Below are 16,020 nucleotides of genomic sequence, written 5' to 3' on the forward strand. Positions count from 1 at the left end.
GCACACCAGTGCTGACTAACATGCCACAAACATTTCCCAGAAGTCTGAGATGGCAAAGAGATGCAGTGTAATTGAGGATTATAACATAAAGGGAGAAGGCAACGAGACTAGAGGAACACAAAAAAGAGAATGAGAGAAGAAAACACGAAGAGTTGGAAAAGTGAAAAGCAGAAGAGAATTTAAAAATCAACCAAGCAGATCCTGTTTTGGGCAGTGTGACAAATGAGGGGAGATATGCATGAGAGGGAGATGATGAGATGATGGCAGTTAGAGAAGAAGAAGAGAAAGTAAGGATGGAGAGTAGATTGTGGAAGGAGTAATGTCGGTGGCTATATGGTTGGGACCCAAGCGCTAAAACATTGTTGGCAATTTTTTGTCTGTGAGCTAACAACTGTAAGCATGTTTTTTCTTGCTCCAAGGCAGAATTGCAATTAGTAGGCCAAACAACAACAGCATACCTAACCACATTAACAAAATAAGGTTTACAGAAACGTTATTAACATGACCAATTGTTTTTTTCAGTGTTTAGTTGTGTGAGCTAGCTAGCTGGCTAGATAAGAACAAATATGGCAACATAACGCGGTGAAGAAGAGACTGAAGAATAAAGGAGCAGGTTGCATTAGTAAAAATAAGCAAATGCATGAAATACTTGTGAGAACTTGCTCAGGGATGGGCAACAGCAAGACCATGCATAGCACTGAATGTGAGAAAGAGGATTTTACATTTAATATTGAACTATTGGGTAACCAGCATAGCCGATGAAGACCAGGACTAATATGAGCAGATCTCTGTGTCAGAACTCTAGTAGGAGAATTTATAACGTATTGAATTCTATTAAGATATTTAAAAATAATATTTAAGAAGGAAAAACAGTATGGAGCTGGTGAAGGTACGGACTAAAGTTTAAACACCATTAAAATACAGAAAATAGTACGTTATGCAATGGAAAATTTAGTGAGGATCAGGTATTGGATTAGAGGAAGTACACTCAAGAATGATGTCACAATTTCTAACAGCTTGGACGTTCAACAGACACAAAAGTAATGACTTTTGAGTACTTTGGTTCTACTGGCACAATTAAAATTTTATCCATTTAATTGACAAAAACTCATTAATGGAGTTGAAGATCAGAGATACATGAGGTATGCTTCCTCCTTGTTATTATTTTCATTGAAGATGTACAAAAAGTATTGCCATTGCATGACTGTAATACTAGGGATTTGTAAGAGAGGAAGTTTGAGGGGTTGTCCTATATTACATTTAGGGCCCAATACTGCTGATAGGTGTAGGAAGTTTGAGCAGCATTAAGGACATCTCTACACATTAGTTATTCACTGTATATTTGTGTCTAAGCTGTGAATGCTTGTGGCTTCAAAGACCAGCAGGCAGTTTGACAGTTTCTCAAACTGCTTACATCCAAGAGACCAAATGTCATCGGCCTGTTGTAGCATTGGCTTTGAAGAGTGAAACCTTTTGGGTCTTTCCCAAATCCAGTCGTAGCTTGAGCAAGGCCATTAAAGCAGGGTCCATCGCTTCTAAACACTAGCTTTGGTAGTACATATAGATTTGGAAGAGTTTTTGTTTTGTTTGTTTGTTTTTATGGAACAGAGGCAAAAAACGTCTTGCAAAAAAAATAATAAAAATGATGTAATCTATTCTGGGCAAGTGATTATATGTAACAGAAACAAAAGCTTGTGATAAGAGGATGTGTAGCTCTGGATCCCAGTACAAGAATAGAATTTGAACATTTAAGCACCCTTACCACGAGCAGGTAAACACATATAAACACACAATTATCAGTGGTCATTTTTCCCCCTTTTATCTGATTTACAAATACATGGAATAAATTCTTGCATATTCCAATATAAAAAGTTACCTATGGCAAACTAAACAATTATGAGAAATGCTTCAGTGACCCACTGCAGGTGCTTGTGAAGCTCAACACAGTCTTTATTTGATCGTCTTGTTGATGTTGGCAAATCCCACTCCAACGCAGGTCATCAGGACTTTCTCTCCCCCTTTCTGCTCATCTTCGTCTGGTTTCTGAGGCTCAATCTTGAACATGATCTGGAAAAAGTCCCGAATGTGTCGCAGAAACTCAATCCTGCAGAACACAAGATGCCATCGGTTAATCTAGACAGATCTTGAACGCAGCTTAATGCCAGTTTCCATGTGGAAAACGCATGACTGAAGACACCGAAACCTTTGTAAACACCAGAAATCGTAAACATGACCGTTTCTCACCGGTTCAGAGCTCTCAATACGAGGACATTACACTTTCCAACTGAAACAAAAACATAACACCCCCCCCACACACACACACTGTTAGGCCCACCCACACACTGTTAGGCCCCTGAATGAAGACAAACACCCTTACAGTTGTCAAGTGGCGGACAGCAAGGGTAGAGATAGCTTTGGTCTGGCTACGGCTAGCTACGTCAGGACTGACCGTGACTGCGGTGACCTAGGACAGCGTGTGCCAGGGACATCTCTCAACCCTGGACCACATGGGACAACATTACAACGGGGCGGGGGAGGGAGACGGGGGCCAATCAAAATGCCCAATACTAAAGGGTGGGGAGTGGAGCTGGTGGACTGTAAATAGCAACTTGAGGGCAGAAATCAAAGGCATCGGGAGGAAAGTAAAGGCCAGAGTCCACTACAGCCGCCTCTGCACGTCCTGAACGCTCACAGAAGAATAAACCCAACGCTGTGGAGAGAACACGGGCCAGACGCAAGCCAAGTCACGCGATTGGCAGCCTGGTATGGGTTTGGCACTGCCAATCTTCAGTTATCATAGTACTGTACTTGATCAGGACACAGCACCGGTACCATGATAACTGAAAATGGACAGTTCACTATCTGGGCTTCAAGAAGATCACAGAGCACAAAACCTGCGCTGGGTCAAGCCTGCGAAATGCGACTGGGAGCTTAAACATCAACAACATGCTTTCTATTATATACTATTATCATAATCACGTTTAATCCACACGTCAGGGTTTGGTATGATGGAAACCACACAAGGCAGAGGGCAAAAACAAAACCTTTACAATTTTGCGTATATACACAGTACCATTAGGAATCAAGACACAATGTGCAGAGGTACAAAAAACATTTTTTCACAAAATAACTTCACATTTGTGCCATGCGAGCTGCACTTCGGTAGTGCAGGCAGTGGGAGGCGCTGTTTTCCATGGTGTTCAGGAGAGCATGGTGATTCACCAGAGACGTGGCACGGACACAGAGATGTTCATGCCCTTATGCACTATATGCTGTTATATACACCGCTCATGCAAAACTAGATCTGGTAACCAAGTCCAGTTGTGGATTCTGTAATGACTGGTGGTTAATTGAAATATAAATGTTTCTGATGGAGGATCTTCCTCCCAGGCCCAGGGAGGGTAGATGTGTGTAACAGCCGGCCACGCAGGATTTGAGTATCTCTGTCATGAAGTATTTATAAGCTCAAAGCCTTCTTAAGCTCAATACCCTGCACTACACAGAAAGATATGTAAACAAACCAAAATAACTCACACTCATGGTTTATTATTAACATTGGAATAATTACTGCAGCTTTGATTAGAAGGGTTGTTGTCGCCCAGTTATACTGGATGCTGTGAGTGAGTTTTGGGGAATTTCTCCCTATTGTACCCACTTTGGTGTGTGTGTGTGTGTGTGTGTGTGTGTGAGAGAGAGACAGAGAGAGGGATGGGGGGGGGGGGGGGGGGGGGGGTAAAGGGGCACAAGGCCAAGATGAGGGAGGTGATGCGTGACTGATCCAGACTCACGTGTAAGGTGAGAGGGGACCCAGGAGAGTTTTGGACACATCCTGCTGGCCTAGTGTCATGTAGAGAAGAGCCAGGCTCTGATTGGTTGAGTCCACACAGCCACCCTGAACCACAAAGAGAGTTTATTCTTACCACACAATCACTAAAGCATTACACCAATAACACAACCAAACGGGTATCAGGACATTATTATTATTGCATATATTGTGTGGAGGGGACATAGCGAATGACAAGACAACAAAAATAGAGCAGAGCAGCGTTTGTGATTGGCCCTGTTTGTGATTGGCCCTGTTTGTGATTGGCCCTGTTTGTGATTGGCCAGAGTCCAGCACAGGTGCTACGAAGGTCACTGTGTGCTGAAGCCGAGCCGAAGAGCAGAGTACAGAACCTGGCATCACTGGTGTCAGTCATCACACGGGCTACGGGATGTGTCCTGGGACAAAAAGCCATTCTCAGAGACCAAGTCCTGACAAGTGAAATTCTAGTAGCTGGAGGAATGCTAACTACTTCTGGAATGGTGTTTTCCTATTAGTGTCCATAACAACACCACCCACTCAGGCAGAAATCCCATAATCCCATGAAGGAACTGAGGCCGTGTTGTTTATACACACCGACTCCTATTAAGGGATAAGCTCAAAAAACATCAGTGCGGGCCATCCGTAAAAGATAAGCTGCACTTAGGAAAGCCACCATTTGAACAGTGCTGTATCAGTCTGCGGTGTCTAAGTATCAGTCAAGATCTTTTAAACCTTTTATCAAGCCAAATACACAACCAGGAGATTCCAGTATTAGCCCATCATGTCAGTCAATACGGTAATTGACATTATTGCACAACACATATGAAGAAATGTATTTCAAATCTATGATGTTTCTCTTATTTTAACATCCATAAGGTAAATATACCCCACCAAGTACTTACTGCGTCTGAAACTATTCTCAGGCTCAGCTCGAACTAGACTGGACATCTCTTGTGGAAGTTCAGCCTAGTAAGAACATGGCCCATCACTGATGAAGCCAAACATGATACACTAGCCACACACCTGGCATGGTGGAAAAGTCCCCAACATCCCTGCTGTACATACAGGCACTCACTCTCACACACACACACACACACACACACACACACACACACACACACACACACACACACACACACACGTATGTTCTCACACAGAGTGTAGTGTGGATATATCCGTTCTTGAGCCCCAATTTAAGTGAATTAACTGAGATTGTAACGATCGATGACACCGAATCCATGACGGTACCCTCGCGTGGACATTTGACCATGCGTCCGGATACACTCGTCACCTGCTGGTGTTTCAGAAACACAACAAGTTCAATGAACCTTCCCCCAGATCTCCTCTCTGGAATGGCGTCTTGGGTCCACCGTGGCAGGAGGACTCAGTCAGCCTGAACACAGCAGCTACAAGCTGACGCCGGTGCACAGAAACGTCACCTCAGCGTGACTGGAGAGCAAAGAGAACCCATGAGAAAACAGCCTGCGGAAACACAGCTAGCGCACAGATAAACCACAGGAGACGCGTTTCTGCTGGCGTGCTAGGCCGCCCTGACCTCCCTCTGGGGGGATGTGTGGCGGCAGTGGGAGAGAAACTGACGGAAGTCAACCTCGTCGGTTTTGCTCGGGAAACGGCTACCGCCGGCTGCCGCAGATGCTCAGAAGACAACGTCCAAACTTAAGTCTGTCCAGGAAAGTCAGAAAACCACTGCCCACGCGACATCTCAGCAATCTCAGACGGTGTTCTGCGCTTCTCAACGTCAGCTCAATATATAAAACTACAATAGGTACAGGAGCATCTTAGTGCTTTTCCTAGGAAAACACCTGCAATCCGATGTTCTGTTCAAAGGCAGAGAAAACAAAGTGAACTTACTTAATTCTGCTCATTTATTCCATCTGTTCCCACTACCAGGAAAGCACACGTCTGTGTCCAGGAGCTGTTTACTACAAGGACTGACCGCACGGCACTGATTAACCACAAAGCAAACACGCAAACTTGCGTCTGCATGCACAAAGCTGTTGGGCCCAAGCATGTGAAAGATCCCACCACTTCAAATATTAACGCCCTTCATCCCACAATCCCTCTGCCTCCCCGATCAGCCAATGGGGAGCATCGCTTTGCTTAACAATATTGTGCAGTTGAAATAAACAAACAAAAAGAATCACCAGATCACCCTCACTAACCAAACTCACATGGCCCTGAGAGAGAGAGAGAGAGAGAGAGAGAGAGAGAGACAGACAGACAGACAGAGACAGGGTGAGGCAGAGAGAGAAAGAGGTAGACAGAGAGAGGAGAGACACACAATAATGGTTCTAGTGTCTGCATCTAATAAATCAGAAAAAGCAAACCAGCCATGTAGGGATGACACTAGATTGTCCCTGTGAAACTGCACAGTAAAATCTCACTACACTCGCTAAACGATTCCATGTTCTGTATGTTTTTGCACAACAGGGAACACGACGACAACTTCAGTGTGTTACCCACTAGCTCATTACAGACTGCATCACAATCAATCTGACCGAAATACCATCCTTCAACCACATTTCTAATCATGCACACTAAAGCCTGTGGAAGGTGGGAGACTTCATGTACGTGTGTGAGCCCAGGAGATGGAGCGAGCAGCGGGGGGAGGTGGAGAAGCACCCACCCTGTAGATCTCCTCCAGGAGCAGCTTGGCACAGCTCCTGCCCAGCTCTTCGGGAAGCATGGGGGCTCCCTGCCCCTGGGGGGTGGACGCCAGCTCCACGCTCAGGAACGTCCCATTTAGTGTCTCTGCCACCAACGTCAGACCAAAACCTGGAGACCTTTAAAATAACAAAACACAACACAAACATGATCAATACTTGAATATGAACAATTCACACTGCTTTACGTGCAAATGAAGTTTGATCAGACAAGCAACAAAACTAATTTAATTGGTTGGACCAGACAATGCCAGTCTGGAAGTCCACAATATGCAAATCTCAAATTAAATGTTTTCTAAAAAACCAAAAAAAAAAACAAAAACACCCTTCACTTGTATTCCGAGAAGTAATACTGACATAGGTCATCCTAAATAATATCGCCATCTACTGGCGTTAAAAACAAACGAGGGCTTACTTTCCCGAACTGGTGCCTTTCATGTGGTCCGTGTAGATGTAAATGTCTGGAATGAATTTGTTTAAGACACTTCTGGCCGAATCCACTATTCTGTTGGCCATCTGAGGAGACACACGCACGGAGTACCTGATGCATGAAGTCAAGGATTCACAGTAGTCTCGTGGATAAGCACACAACACTATCGGCGTAAAACAAAAACGCCCCAAGCGTTTAGCATCGGCTAAATCCGACGATGAACCTAGAACGAGACGCTTGAAGGATACGCCGTGCCTCTGATCCTCTTGATCTTGCCAGGGTCCGTGAGCTGCACAGGTCTGATGGTGCGGCGGACGGGGCAGGAGAAGTGGACCTCACCGCCACCTCCTGGCGCCATGCCTCGCCTCACCACCTTGAGACGCAAAAACACGCACCAAGAAGCTGCGCATAAACTCCAGTTCCAGTTCTCCTAACATACCCGTGCTTCCTCAAACATCTCAAGGAAGGTTAAGAACGTAAACTTGAGAAAGCACTGCTCCGGTTGGAACAGTATATCCAATGGCAGCTGCAGAAGTGAACCACAGTCTGTTAACAGTTTTTAATCGAATGAAAAGCCAACTGTTGTTAATACCTTTATTTCCAGACCTTCTCCATCAATACCAAACTTCTTCATCAGAGGAACAGCAGTGGCTTTAAGGAAGTCTGCCTGCAGAACGCCGAAAGCACACACAAAATCAAACACCTTGGGAAAGGGTAACACCAGCTTTATAATAATATATTATAATTATAATTTAACATAATAAAGACCCTGAAACACAGGGGTTTAACAGGACCTCCAAATAATCATCTTGGCATCGTCCACAAACGGCAAAAGTGGTCAGGAGAGCAGCTACTCACCGAGGGGTCAGTGGGGTCGTTGGTGACCCCTTTCAGGACGGCTCTGAGAGAGTTCTTCATAAAGGGTGCCAACATGATGAGGGCCTCCAGGTAGTAGCCCACTGAGCGCTGAACACAACATTCGTGCTCCACCGCACCACCGTACAGGAGTCCAGGCTGGTAAAACAGAACCGTTCCTAGATGGAAGAGAGCGAAGCTTATTTCACCATTCCTTCCACCACTTGGGGCAAAGAAGACTTGGGGAATATCTGAGAGTGCACAAGAAGGACTTGAGACGTTTTGCTCTACCTGTTTGGTTGATTTCAATTCTGGTGCCATTGGTCACTTTATCTAGAAGCCTGATGAAACTTGCTTCAAAATCTGAGAGGAGAAAAAGACTTATTTCGTTTTTCTACATGGCCAAATCAGTCGTACTACGCGAGTTAGTGGAGACGTAAGTGTTAAGAAATGTAGCCACATCCATGGCTATTTTAACTCAAAGGTAATGAAAGTTCAACTTTCTTTAAACGGATCAGATCAGATCGGAAGTATTTGCAACACTGTAAACAAGTGTTAAGCTACACGAGTAGATGAATGATCCAGTTTCACGTGGACCTCGCAGATCTTACACAAGACTGCGCCACACGAGGTTAGCTTGCGCTATGCACATTTATACGACGTACTCGTGTGTTTAACCAACCTCTAAGTCCGGGGTTGTCGTCTCTAGATCGTATGTTTCGTATTTTGATCCTTTTCCCGCTCAACGTTGACAACACTAGTCTCTGCCTGAAGAAATTACAGCCCTCGTACGTTAGGCTGGCCATGTTGTTGTTGCCTGACGAACATGGCACCCACGTGTCTGACACGGCGTCCGAAGCGCGAGCCAAGGGTCTTCTACGGCACGCCAAAGAGGACAAAACACACCGAGTGGCGTGATTTGTGCGTTACATTAAACGTACGCTAGATGGCGTCCGTGTTACTTTTTTTTTAAATGTCGACGCAGGCGTCGTACCCCGATGATAAACCTTAAACGTTCAGATGAGTTACAGTTAGCGTCAGGGGCCAGCTTATTTGTTTAATGGCTTTTGTTTTCTGCTGATTACGGTTTTTCATGAGAAAAAAAAACTTGAGATTTACGTAAATTATGTTTAAAACAAGCGACAAAGCAAGTCTCCTGTTTAATGACAAAAAAGCTGATGGTCTAATGCTTTAACTGCAGTTTACCAATCCATCAGTATACGGTGTATGGTTTACTAATCCAAACTCTAAATGTCACAGGAAATGGTGCTCACTTATTTCTGTTCATGTAGCTGTGGGAAATAAATATCTATCATATACTTTAACAGAAATTCTAAAGCTCTAAACATTTTTAAATACCACCATTCCACTGTGGGTGGTTTAAAATTGCTCAATTTTTCTAACTAGTCTTTTCAGAGGAAACACTCAGCATAAACTGTCCGTGTCAGATTAATCTCCTGTCATTTCCATTATCTCCTTGTTCTCAGCTGCAGCATATGAGTCATGTCTTGATTCTCAGCAGGAAACTACGGGTTTCCTCTCATTGACCAGCTCCACTTCAACTAACGTGTCCCAGGAAGTGCCCCGGGGGGATGATTATATGAGAACTCTGCCTGTAAAGCTCATTGTGTTGAACTACAGCTACACAATTCGAGGCATTAAAAAAACAAATAAAGCTATTCATATACACAGCGGCATTTATGAATCACAAAATGATTTGTCATTATTGACCGCAGTGACTGTGAGGTAGGACTGGTTATTAAAAACTCTTCATTGCCCACTTAGCTGCTTCTTTTGAGGCCCTCATATATTGAGTAATATATGTAATCCTCTAATCTGGAATCTGGTTCACTATAACTCAGAAGATGAAGTGAATATAATGGGAGATAGTTATTGCTTCCTCAATCTTCATGCATGTGGCCTTTCTCTTCCCTTTAATGTAGCGTAGGTTTCTTCACAGAGGAAATCCTGAATGTAGTCCCTGCAAGTCTCGGTATGTATACCTTAAGTTTTTATCTTGAACCATGACTCTCATTTCACCTATCTGCAACCTTATCACCACAATGATGACCCAGTAGAAACCTTAGGCACTATGTGGATTCTCGGGTGCCTCCGGGTGGGAGACGATGGACGATAACGTTAACGAGCTTGGAGCCAGTGTGGGTAAACATAACCATGTGTTTGTGTTGGGGAGAGGGTGTGGGTGTCCCCCAGGACATAGTGTCCACTAGAGCATCAAACAGAGACAAATACCTGCTACCACATCTCAAAGCTAGATGCAGCAATGACTGTACTACAGCGAATTTACTAGAGGTACAAGTGACTCTTTGTGTAGCTTCCTGTTTCAAGGAGACCCATGTTGAGGAGATAGTTTAGTTTAATTAAACTTAAAACAGTCCATTTCAGATTCCATCAGTTTATATATGACGGGAAATATTTTCTCTTTCTGTTCCCCATCTAGAGAGCTTGTCCTTTGGTCTATAAAGTAAGCCTACCATTCTGCACTCTTATTTTTAATTCTCATTCTCGGAAAAGAATAGTTGGTTCATTCCGTGTTCATGGACTCAAAATGTTGGGGTCTGGCACGAATGAAATCACATTTTTCTAGCAATAGTTAAAAAAAAAACTAATTTTCAATGCTGAAAAAAGAAGAAAACAACGATGTCAAAATCATGAGAAACATGACAGAATCTCCAGCATTTAACGAAATAAACCAAACAAACAACAAAAGCTGTGACGAGTATCAGCAAACCAGTTACACTTCAGTTACACAAGGACATTTACAGTTACACAAGGACAATAGAGAAGGCTACATAGTTCTAAATGATCAAAATTCACGAATAAATAATAATTTCTCAGAAAACAAACAAACAAAAACAAAACATAAAAACAGGCTTGAGCTGCATGCGTGTCCCAGTTTGGGTGAGGATACATATCCATAGGTCCATCAACAGCATGATCCCTGCAGCGATATGGAAAACAAAAGCATAATTTTCCTGTTCATTTAGTTTTTGGTTATATTGTAAGCATGCAAACATTACTATTCAGTGTCAAGAGCAGAGCCTTAGGAGACACAACGAGACCAGTTTGAACATCTTTCCTCCAAAACAAAATATAACACCAAAGCCACACTCCATCTGACAGCAGGGTTCTGGTCAAGAGCAGAAGTCTGACACCATTTCCTGAGTTCTCGGGCACACACACACACACACACACACACATCTGCCTTTTGCATCATTAAATACAACATTAGGCAATTCAGTAATCTCGCAATAAAGAGCAGCACATCTTCAAATAAACACCACAGTGAATCCTGCTTCTTTAGCACACCTTAGCGTTTAGCATTAAACATCCCTGGCATTCCTTGAGCCCACCCCCGACCCCAGTCCGTTTCTTTCCCCATCTCCAACTTCCTGTTGATGCAGGGCCTCTGCCTAGCACACGGAAATCACACGCCTCTCCAGTCACAGCTCAGCACAGAGCAGACCGGATGTACCGTCCAAGTCTGGGGGATAAAAATACTCCTTGCACACAGCTTTGTGTGGCCTTTAAGAAAGTCCAACATCAGTAAATTAAACTAGCGGGAAGGAGAATGCAACCTAGGGGGGAAGGCATGGAAGACCTCAGATAAAGTCATTCTCAAATGCAGTAAATAATCCTCAATAAGCACCAAACCTTTTATTTTACTTTAAGATAAAACGTTTTACTTTTTTTACTACCAAAACTTTAAAACAACACAAGAGCACACCGAGGTTGTGAATAAGTTGATACCACTGACCGTGGTGTGTTTTCAGAGGAGCTGGATACCTGGCACCTAGATGAGCACGCAGGACCGAGGTTCTCGGAAGGGATTACTGCCTGTTGGCACGCCGACCAGGAGGGCATCTTTGGTGGCATTCTGAAGGCAGTACTGTTGGAGTTCTGCTGCAGCCTGGGACACCTACATAAAGCACACACACACACACACACACACACACACACACACACACACACACAATCTAAATAAACTAAACAAACAGTGATTACAAGACAACTTTACATTGGCATATGATACAAAATGGAAAAAACTTTTATTTCATTCGCAGTCCTAATGCTGTAAGTTAAACACTTATGAAGAATTATCAACATGTAAATACATAACCTTTTGTCTTCACTCAGTCGTGATGGGTACTTCAGGTCGAAATATGAAGAGGTAAGAAAGTTTTCACAAAACATCAGAGATGTGTAACCAGTAATGTCTTAGCACTTTTTTTACATTACCGCAGGACTGTTTTAAACAGCTGGACACTCACTCTCCAACAGTAACGGAATATGAAGTTTGTGACCTAATCTATATCAAAATATAATCTTCCATTGAAACGTCCTAGTTCTTAGGTTCGTTAAAGTTAACCAGCTGTTTGTAATCCTTGTGTGAAATAGGGCTACAATGGTAAAAAGGTCTTCCAATGGTAAACATACCCATGACTTGCAAGGAAAAATTTCGCCAACTACAAAACAGTAAAAAAAAATGTGGAAAACGACAAATTAAGCTACATATCCCACCTTATTGATGGAAACAAATATAAAAGTATTCGAAACCGTATATAGTAAAAAAAACATGCCCACCGTGCGAAATGTAGGTGATGCTACAAACTCGACGGCGTTTCTTTCCACCACTTACTTTAATACGCTCTATGCTGGCCTCAAGTTTAAGCTGCTCGACTGTCCGACGCATGCTTGTCAAGTTGGAGTTAGACGACATTGTCCAAAAAGTAACGATAATGAAGCTTGTACGCTTACACTTCAGATAAACGCATGAAAACGAGCGACTAAGCCCTGGTTAACGGTTCGAGTCAGCGCACTGTATCGTGTACTCGCCGAGACGTTTCAGAAAGTGGGCGTGTCTTGCGGACTCGTTTTCTGAGTTATCTCGCCATCTTCCGCTCGGCTTTCTGTAGCTTTTGAACCGTCTAGTAGTCGCAACGTGACTTTAGCTTTGTCTTTATACAATGCAGCGCACAATACAAACAACTGGGGTTTTTACGTTTATTATTATTTTAGGTTTACGGGCTCAGGCTACATAACTGACAAAAAAACAAACCAAAACCCCAAGGCTCGAAGCCTACAACTCGATATCCACACAGTGAAACCAGTATTGATATTTTTTGCCATTGAGCATATGGAGTCAGTTGTTTGTAGAATCTCTGATATATCCATGCTGCTCAGCCCCACTGACTCTGACAACAGTCACAGGAGTGGGCCTTGTTGCACTTTTACTGTCATCATACCACTTCTCTTCTAATTTGAAGAACAGAATACAGTTTTTCAGGTTTAATGTTGAAATTCCACGTTCGAATTGCAACTAAACATATGGTTATGTGGGAGATCCGTAATCATACTTTTCAGGTGTGAACAGCAGAGGTCAAGGCCGTCCAGACCCACTTGTCATGTTTACCAGTCACTTTAATATTTGATTATTAAAAAAATAATTCATATCAATATTCCATTGGCATGATGTATAAAGGGGACAAAATGAGTTGACAGACAGACAGAAAACATTCCCACATGATCTGAAAGACCAAATGGACGAGCTATCTGTTTCGATTGCCAAGACCTCAAACAGCAGCCAAACTGAGTTGTACCAGAGCCCAGAGACCTTAGTTACAACAACCTCCATACAATTGTGGAAAACAGCCCTCAAACATACCAGCAAATGAATATCAATGAAAATTGTTTGATGGTCTTGAAATAAATGCACATAAAAGTCTGTAAACATGAGCGTGTGCAGCCCGACCCACGTGTGCGCACGCGCACAAGCTGGGTGCGTAAAACAGGAGGCACGCACACATGCAGGTGTGCACGTGGGCTGGGGTCGCTAGTCAGTCATCGATGAAGGTGATTCGGCCCGGGCCTTCACTCTTCATCCACCTCCTGTAGCGCTTCCAGCGTGGGTCGTTGGCCATCTTCATCTTCATCTCTGCCTCCTGCTCTTCTTTGTACACCTGCAGCATTGCAGGAAAGATGGCAGTTAGCAACAGGCAGCCGAGCGAAAACACAACTTTGCCTGTTTCGTTACAGCGTCACCATCTTCTCCTCGCTCATCTGACACTGATCAAAATGCAAACAAGTCCTTGAAGGTAAACAACTGATAATTAAGCTGTTGTTGAACTAGTGGTGCAATAACTAGCTTTGGTGTTTGACAGTAGGATGGTGTGGATGACCTCAAACGTTTAACGCACTGTATGGCATACAAATGCACATGGCAAGATTCTGGCAAAACCCCAAAGTTACTCCAAGTCATATTCTGAATCACTTCAGAATGGGTGCTAGTGTCAGGTAACCTTGCTTTCACCTAGCCGAGTTGGCTTTAGGAAACTGTTTTGATAATTCACAGAAAACATGTGGATTAAATTCCACAGCATGATTTGTTAAAGCCTTTTGGCTTCCCGCGACAAAGCTATCTTTTGTACTTCCTGTGCTCCAACCAGATTCAAAATGTGTGCACAGGAGTTTACAAATATAAAGCATATGAAAGAGTAGGCAGGGAACACTGGAATCCAAATGCAGCTTCATCCACTCCACCTGAACACACCTCATAGTTCTCCTCCAGCCACAACTGCTGCTGCAGGAAGGTTTGTTTCAGCTGATCGTCCAAGGTGTCGAACTGGGCCTGCGACATCTTCATGTGCTTGCGGATGACATAGAGCTTCTCCTCCTCTCCGTACTCCTCCCTGCGGATACTGAAGCGGTAGACCCATGTGCAGTACCACACCACATAGGCACACAGGTGGTACGGGAACAGGACAATCCTACACAGGAGGATGTCCGAGACGTTGGGTTTCTGGTAGCCGCCTTTGATGTCGATCTTGTTCTTGATGATGTCGCGGATGATCTCCTCCTCTTCCTCGCGGATCTCTTCTTTGGAGCGGCGGTTCTTACCCTTCTCTTTGGTGCGGTTCAACAGGCCTTGCTGCTTGGCCAGAGCAGTGGCCTGGATACGATATTTGGGGACGGTGGTGAGGTAATTAATGGCTTCAGTGTAGCTGCTCCACCAGCTGTAATACTATAGACAAAATTAAACTGTGTTAAAAAATAAAAACAGAAATGATGAATATAAAACACAACTGTATTGTATTTAAATGTAGATGTAGTAGTTTTTAAAATGTATTGAATAAAATTTCATTAGTTTTACAAGCAAACTGCTTCTGAAACTCTAGGAGATAATATTTTATGTTGTATATGCATGCGCGAGTGTGTGTGTGTGTGTGAATTTGGGAGTGACAAAACGTGGTGCTTTGATATACTATCCATGGTATTAATAAAAACAAAATATATGTTACTTTCTGATGACCACTTCTCCCAGTGAGCACCTACCTGAAAGATGGATATTGCACACACAGTTACAAGAATGACTATCCTAACATCTACTTTGGGTGCCAGCCTTCTCCTGTAGTAAGTGTAATAGTGACTGTAGTATTGCTCTGGATGATCCAGCATGTAGTCATAGTCCCTGCGTGAGTCTTCATCCTGCAGACCACACAAGTCACATCTTTACCACATACAGGGGACTTGTTTTAAATGTAACCATTGCAAATGGAACCTCCAAAAAGTAGATATTGTTGGCTGCTTTAAAAAACAAACTATTATAAAAATAATCTTCAACTGAGCCAACAATGTGATATGAAGTGTCATAAAAACAACATTGCCACGCAACTCTGTGGTGACCAAGGTTAATTACATTTTATATTACACATGGTTTACGTACAGACATACGCAAACAGTACACATTATACATAACGTAACTCACTTTTAGAGTTTCATAAGCTGTCGCAATGAGCAGAAATTTCTGCTGGGCACTTTCAGGGGTTTCACCGGCGAGTGCGGGGTCCCCGGCCTGAAATCTGTCTGGGTGATACTTTCTGGCCAGCTGTCGATAAGCGCGTCCAATCTCGGATTTGGACGAGTCTCTGGTGACTCCGAGTACATCGTAACATATTTGTGTTCCGCAATAAAGTCCTTCGATGAGCGCGGCTACATGTGGAACTAAAATGGCCAAAAGTAAGAGAATACTACTCCAAAAACCAAGTCGGAGCGTTGCCAGTGTGGAAGCAGCCATATCAGCACTCCAAAACCGTCGCGTTTTATATGACGTCAAATGTGTTTATAAGGATGATGGGAGTTGTAGTTACGACAACAGTACTGCCGCCGGTGTCACTGCGGCTAAATTAAACTTCGTTACCGTTTCGCTAGGTTCAGCAAAAATGCCG

At 43.5% G+C, this 16,020-nt stretch overlaps 3 protein-coding genes across 6 annotated transcripts; all 3 read right to left on the reverse strand.

Annotated features, from left to right (window-relative positions):
- Positions 1-1,634: 1,634 nt before the first annotated feature.
- On the reverse strand, positions 1,635-8,667 carry rcl1 (RNA terminal phosphate cyclase-like 1). Its single transcript, XM_077011312.1, has 9 exons — positions 8,457-8,667; positions 8,066-8,137; positions 7,778-7,953; positions 7,512-7,586; positions 7,168-7,292; positions 6,905-7,030; positions 6,453-6,609; positions 3,789-3,892; positions 1,635-2,104 (listed from the first exon to the last, which is right to left on the reverse strand). Exons 1-9 carry the CDS (start codon positions 8,578-8,580, stop codon positions 1,951-1,953), a joined length of 1,113 nt encoding a protein of 370 aa, XP_076867427.1. The 5' UTR covers positions 8,581-8,667; the 3' UTR covers positions 1,635-1,950.
- Positions 8,668-10,593: 1,926 nt separating this feature from the next.
- Positions 10,594-12,673, reverse strand: gng10 (guanine nucleotide binding protein (G protein), gamma 10). Of its 4 annotated transcripts, none has more exons than XM_077011322.1 (3): positions 12,435-12,673; positions 11,582-11,714; positions 10,594-11,373 (listed from the first exon to the last, which is right to left on the reverse strand). In XM_077011322.1, exons 1-2 carry the CDS (start codon positions 12,513-12,515, stop codon positions 11,589-11,591), a joined length of 207 nt encoding a protein of 68 aa, XP_076867437.1. In that variant the 5' UTR covers positions 12,516-12,673; the 3' UTR covers positions 10,594-11,373; positions 11,582-11,588. The 4 variants fall into 4 exon arrangements, with proteins under 4 accessions (XP_076867437.1, XP_076867436.1, XP_076867435.1 ...); XM_077011321.1 differs by having other exon boundaries at positions 11,553-11,714; positions 12,435-12,667; XM_077011320.1 differs by having other exon boundaries at positions 10,598-10,736; positions 11,553-11,714; positions 12,435-12,664.
- Positions 12,674-12,983: 310 nt separating this feature from the next.
- On the reverse strand, positions 12,984-15,902 carry dnajc25 (DnaJ (Hsp40) homolog, subfamily C, member 25). Its single transcript, XM_077011313.1, has 4 exons — positions 15,561-15,902; positions 15,128-15,280; positions 14,346-14,816; positions 12,984-13,755 (listed from the first exon to the last, which is right to left on the reverse strand). Exons 1-4 carry the CDS (start codon positions 15,867-15,869, stop codon positions 13,633-13,635), a joined length of 1,056 nt encoding a protein of 351 aa, XP_076867428.1. The 5' UTR covers positions 15,870-15,902; the 3' UTR covers positions 12,984-13,632.
- Positions 15,903-16,020: the final 118 nt, after the last annotated feature.

This window comes from Brachyhypopomus gauderio, chromosome 7, assembly GCF_052324685.1.
Source record: "Brachyhypopomus gauderio isolate BG-103 chromosome 7, BGAUD_0.2, whole genome shotgun sequence".
Lineage (NCBI taxonomy): Eukaryota > Metazoa > Chordata > Actinopteri > Gymnotiformes > Hypopomidae > Brachyhypopomus > Brachyhypopomus gauderio.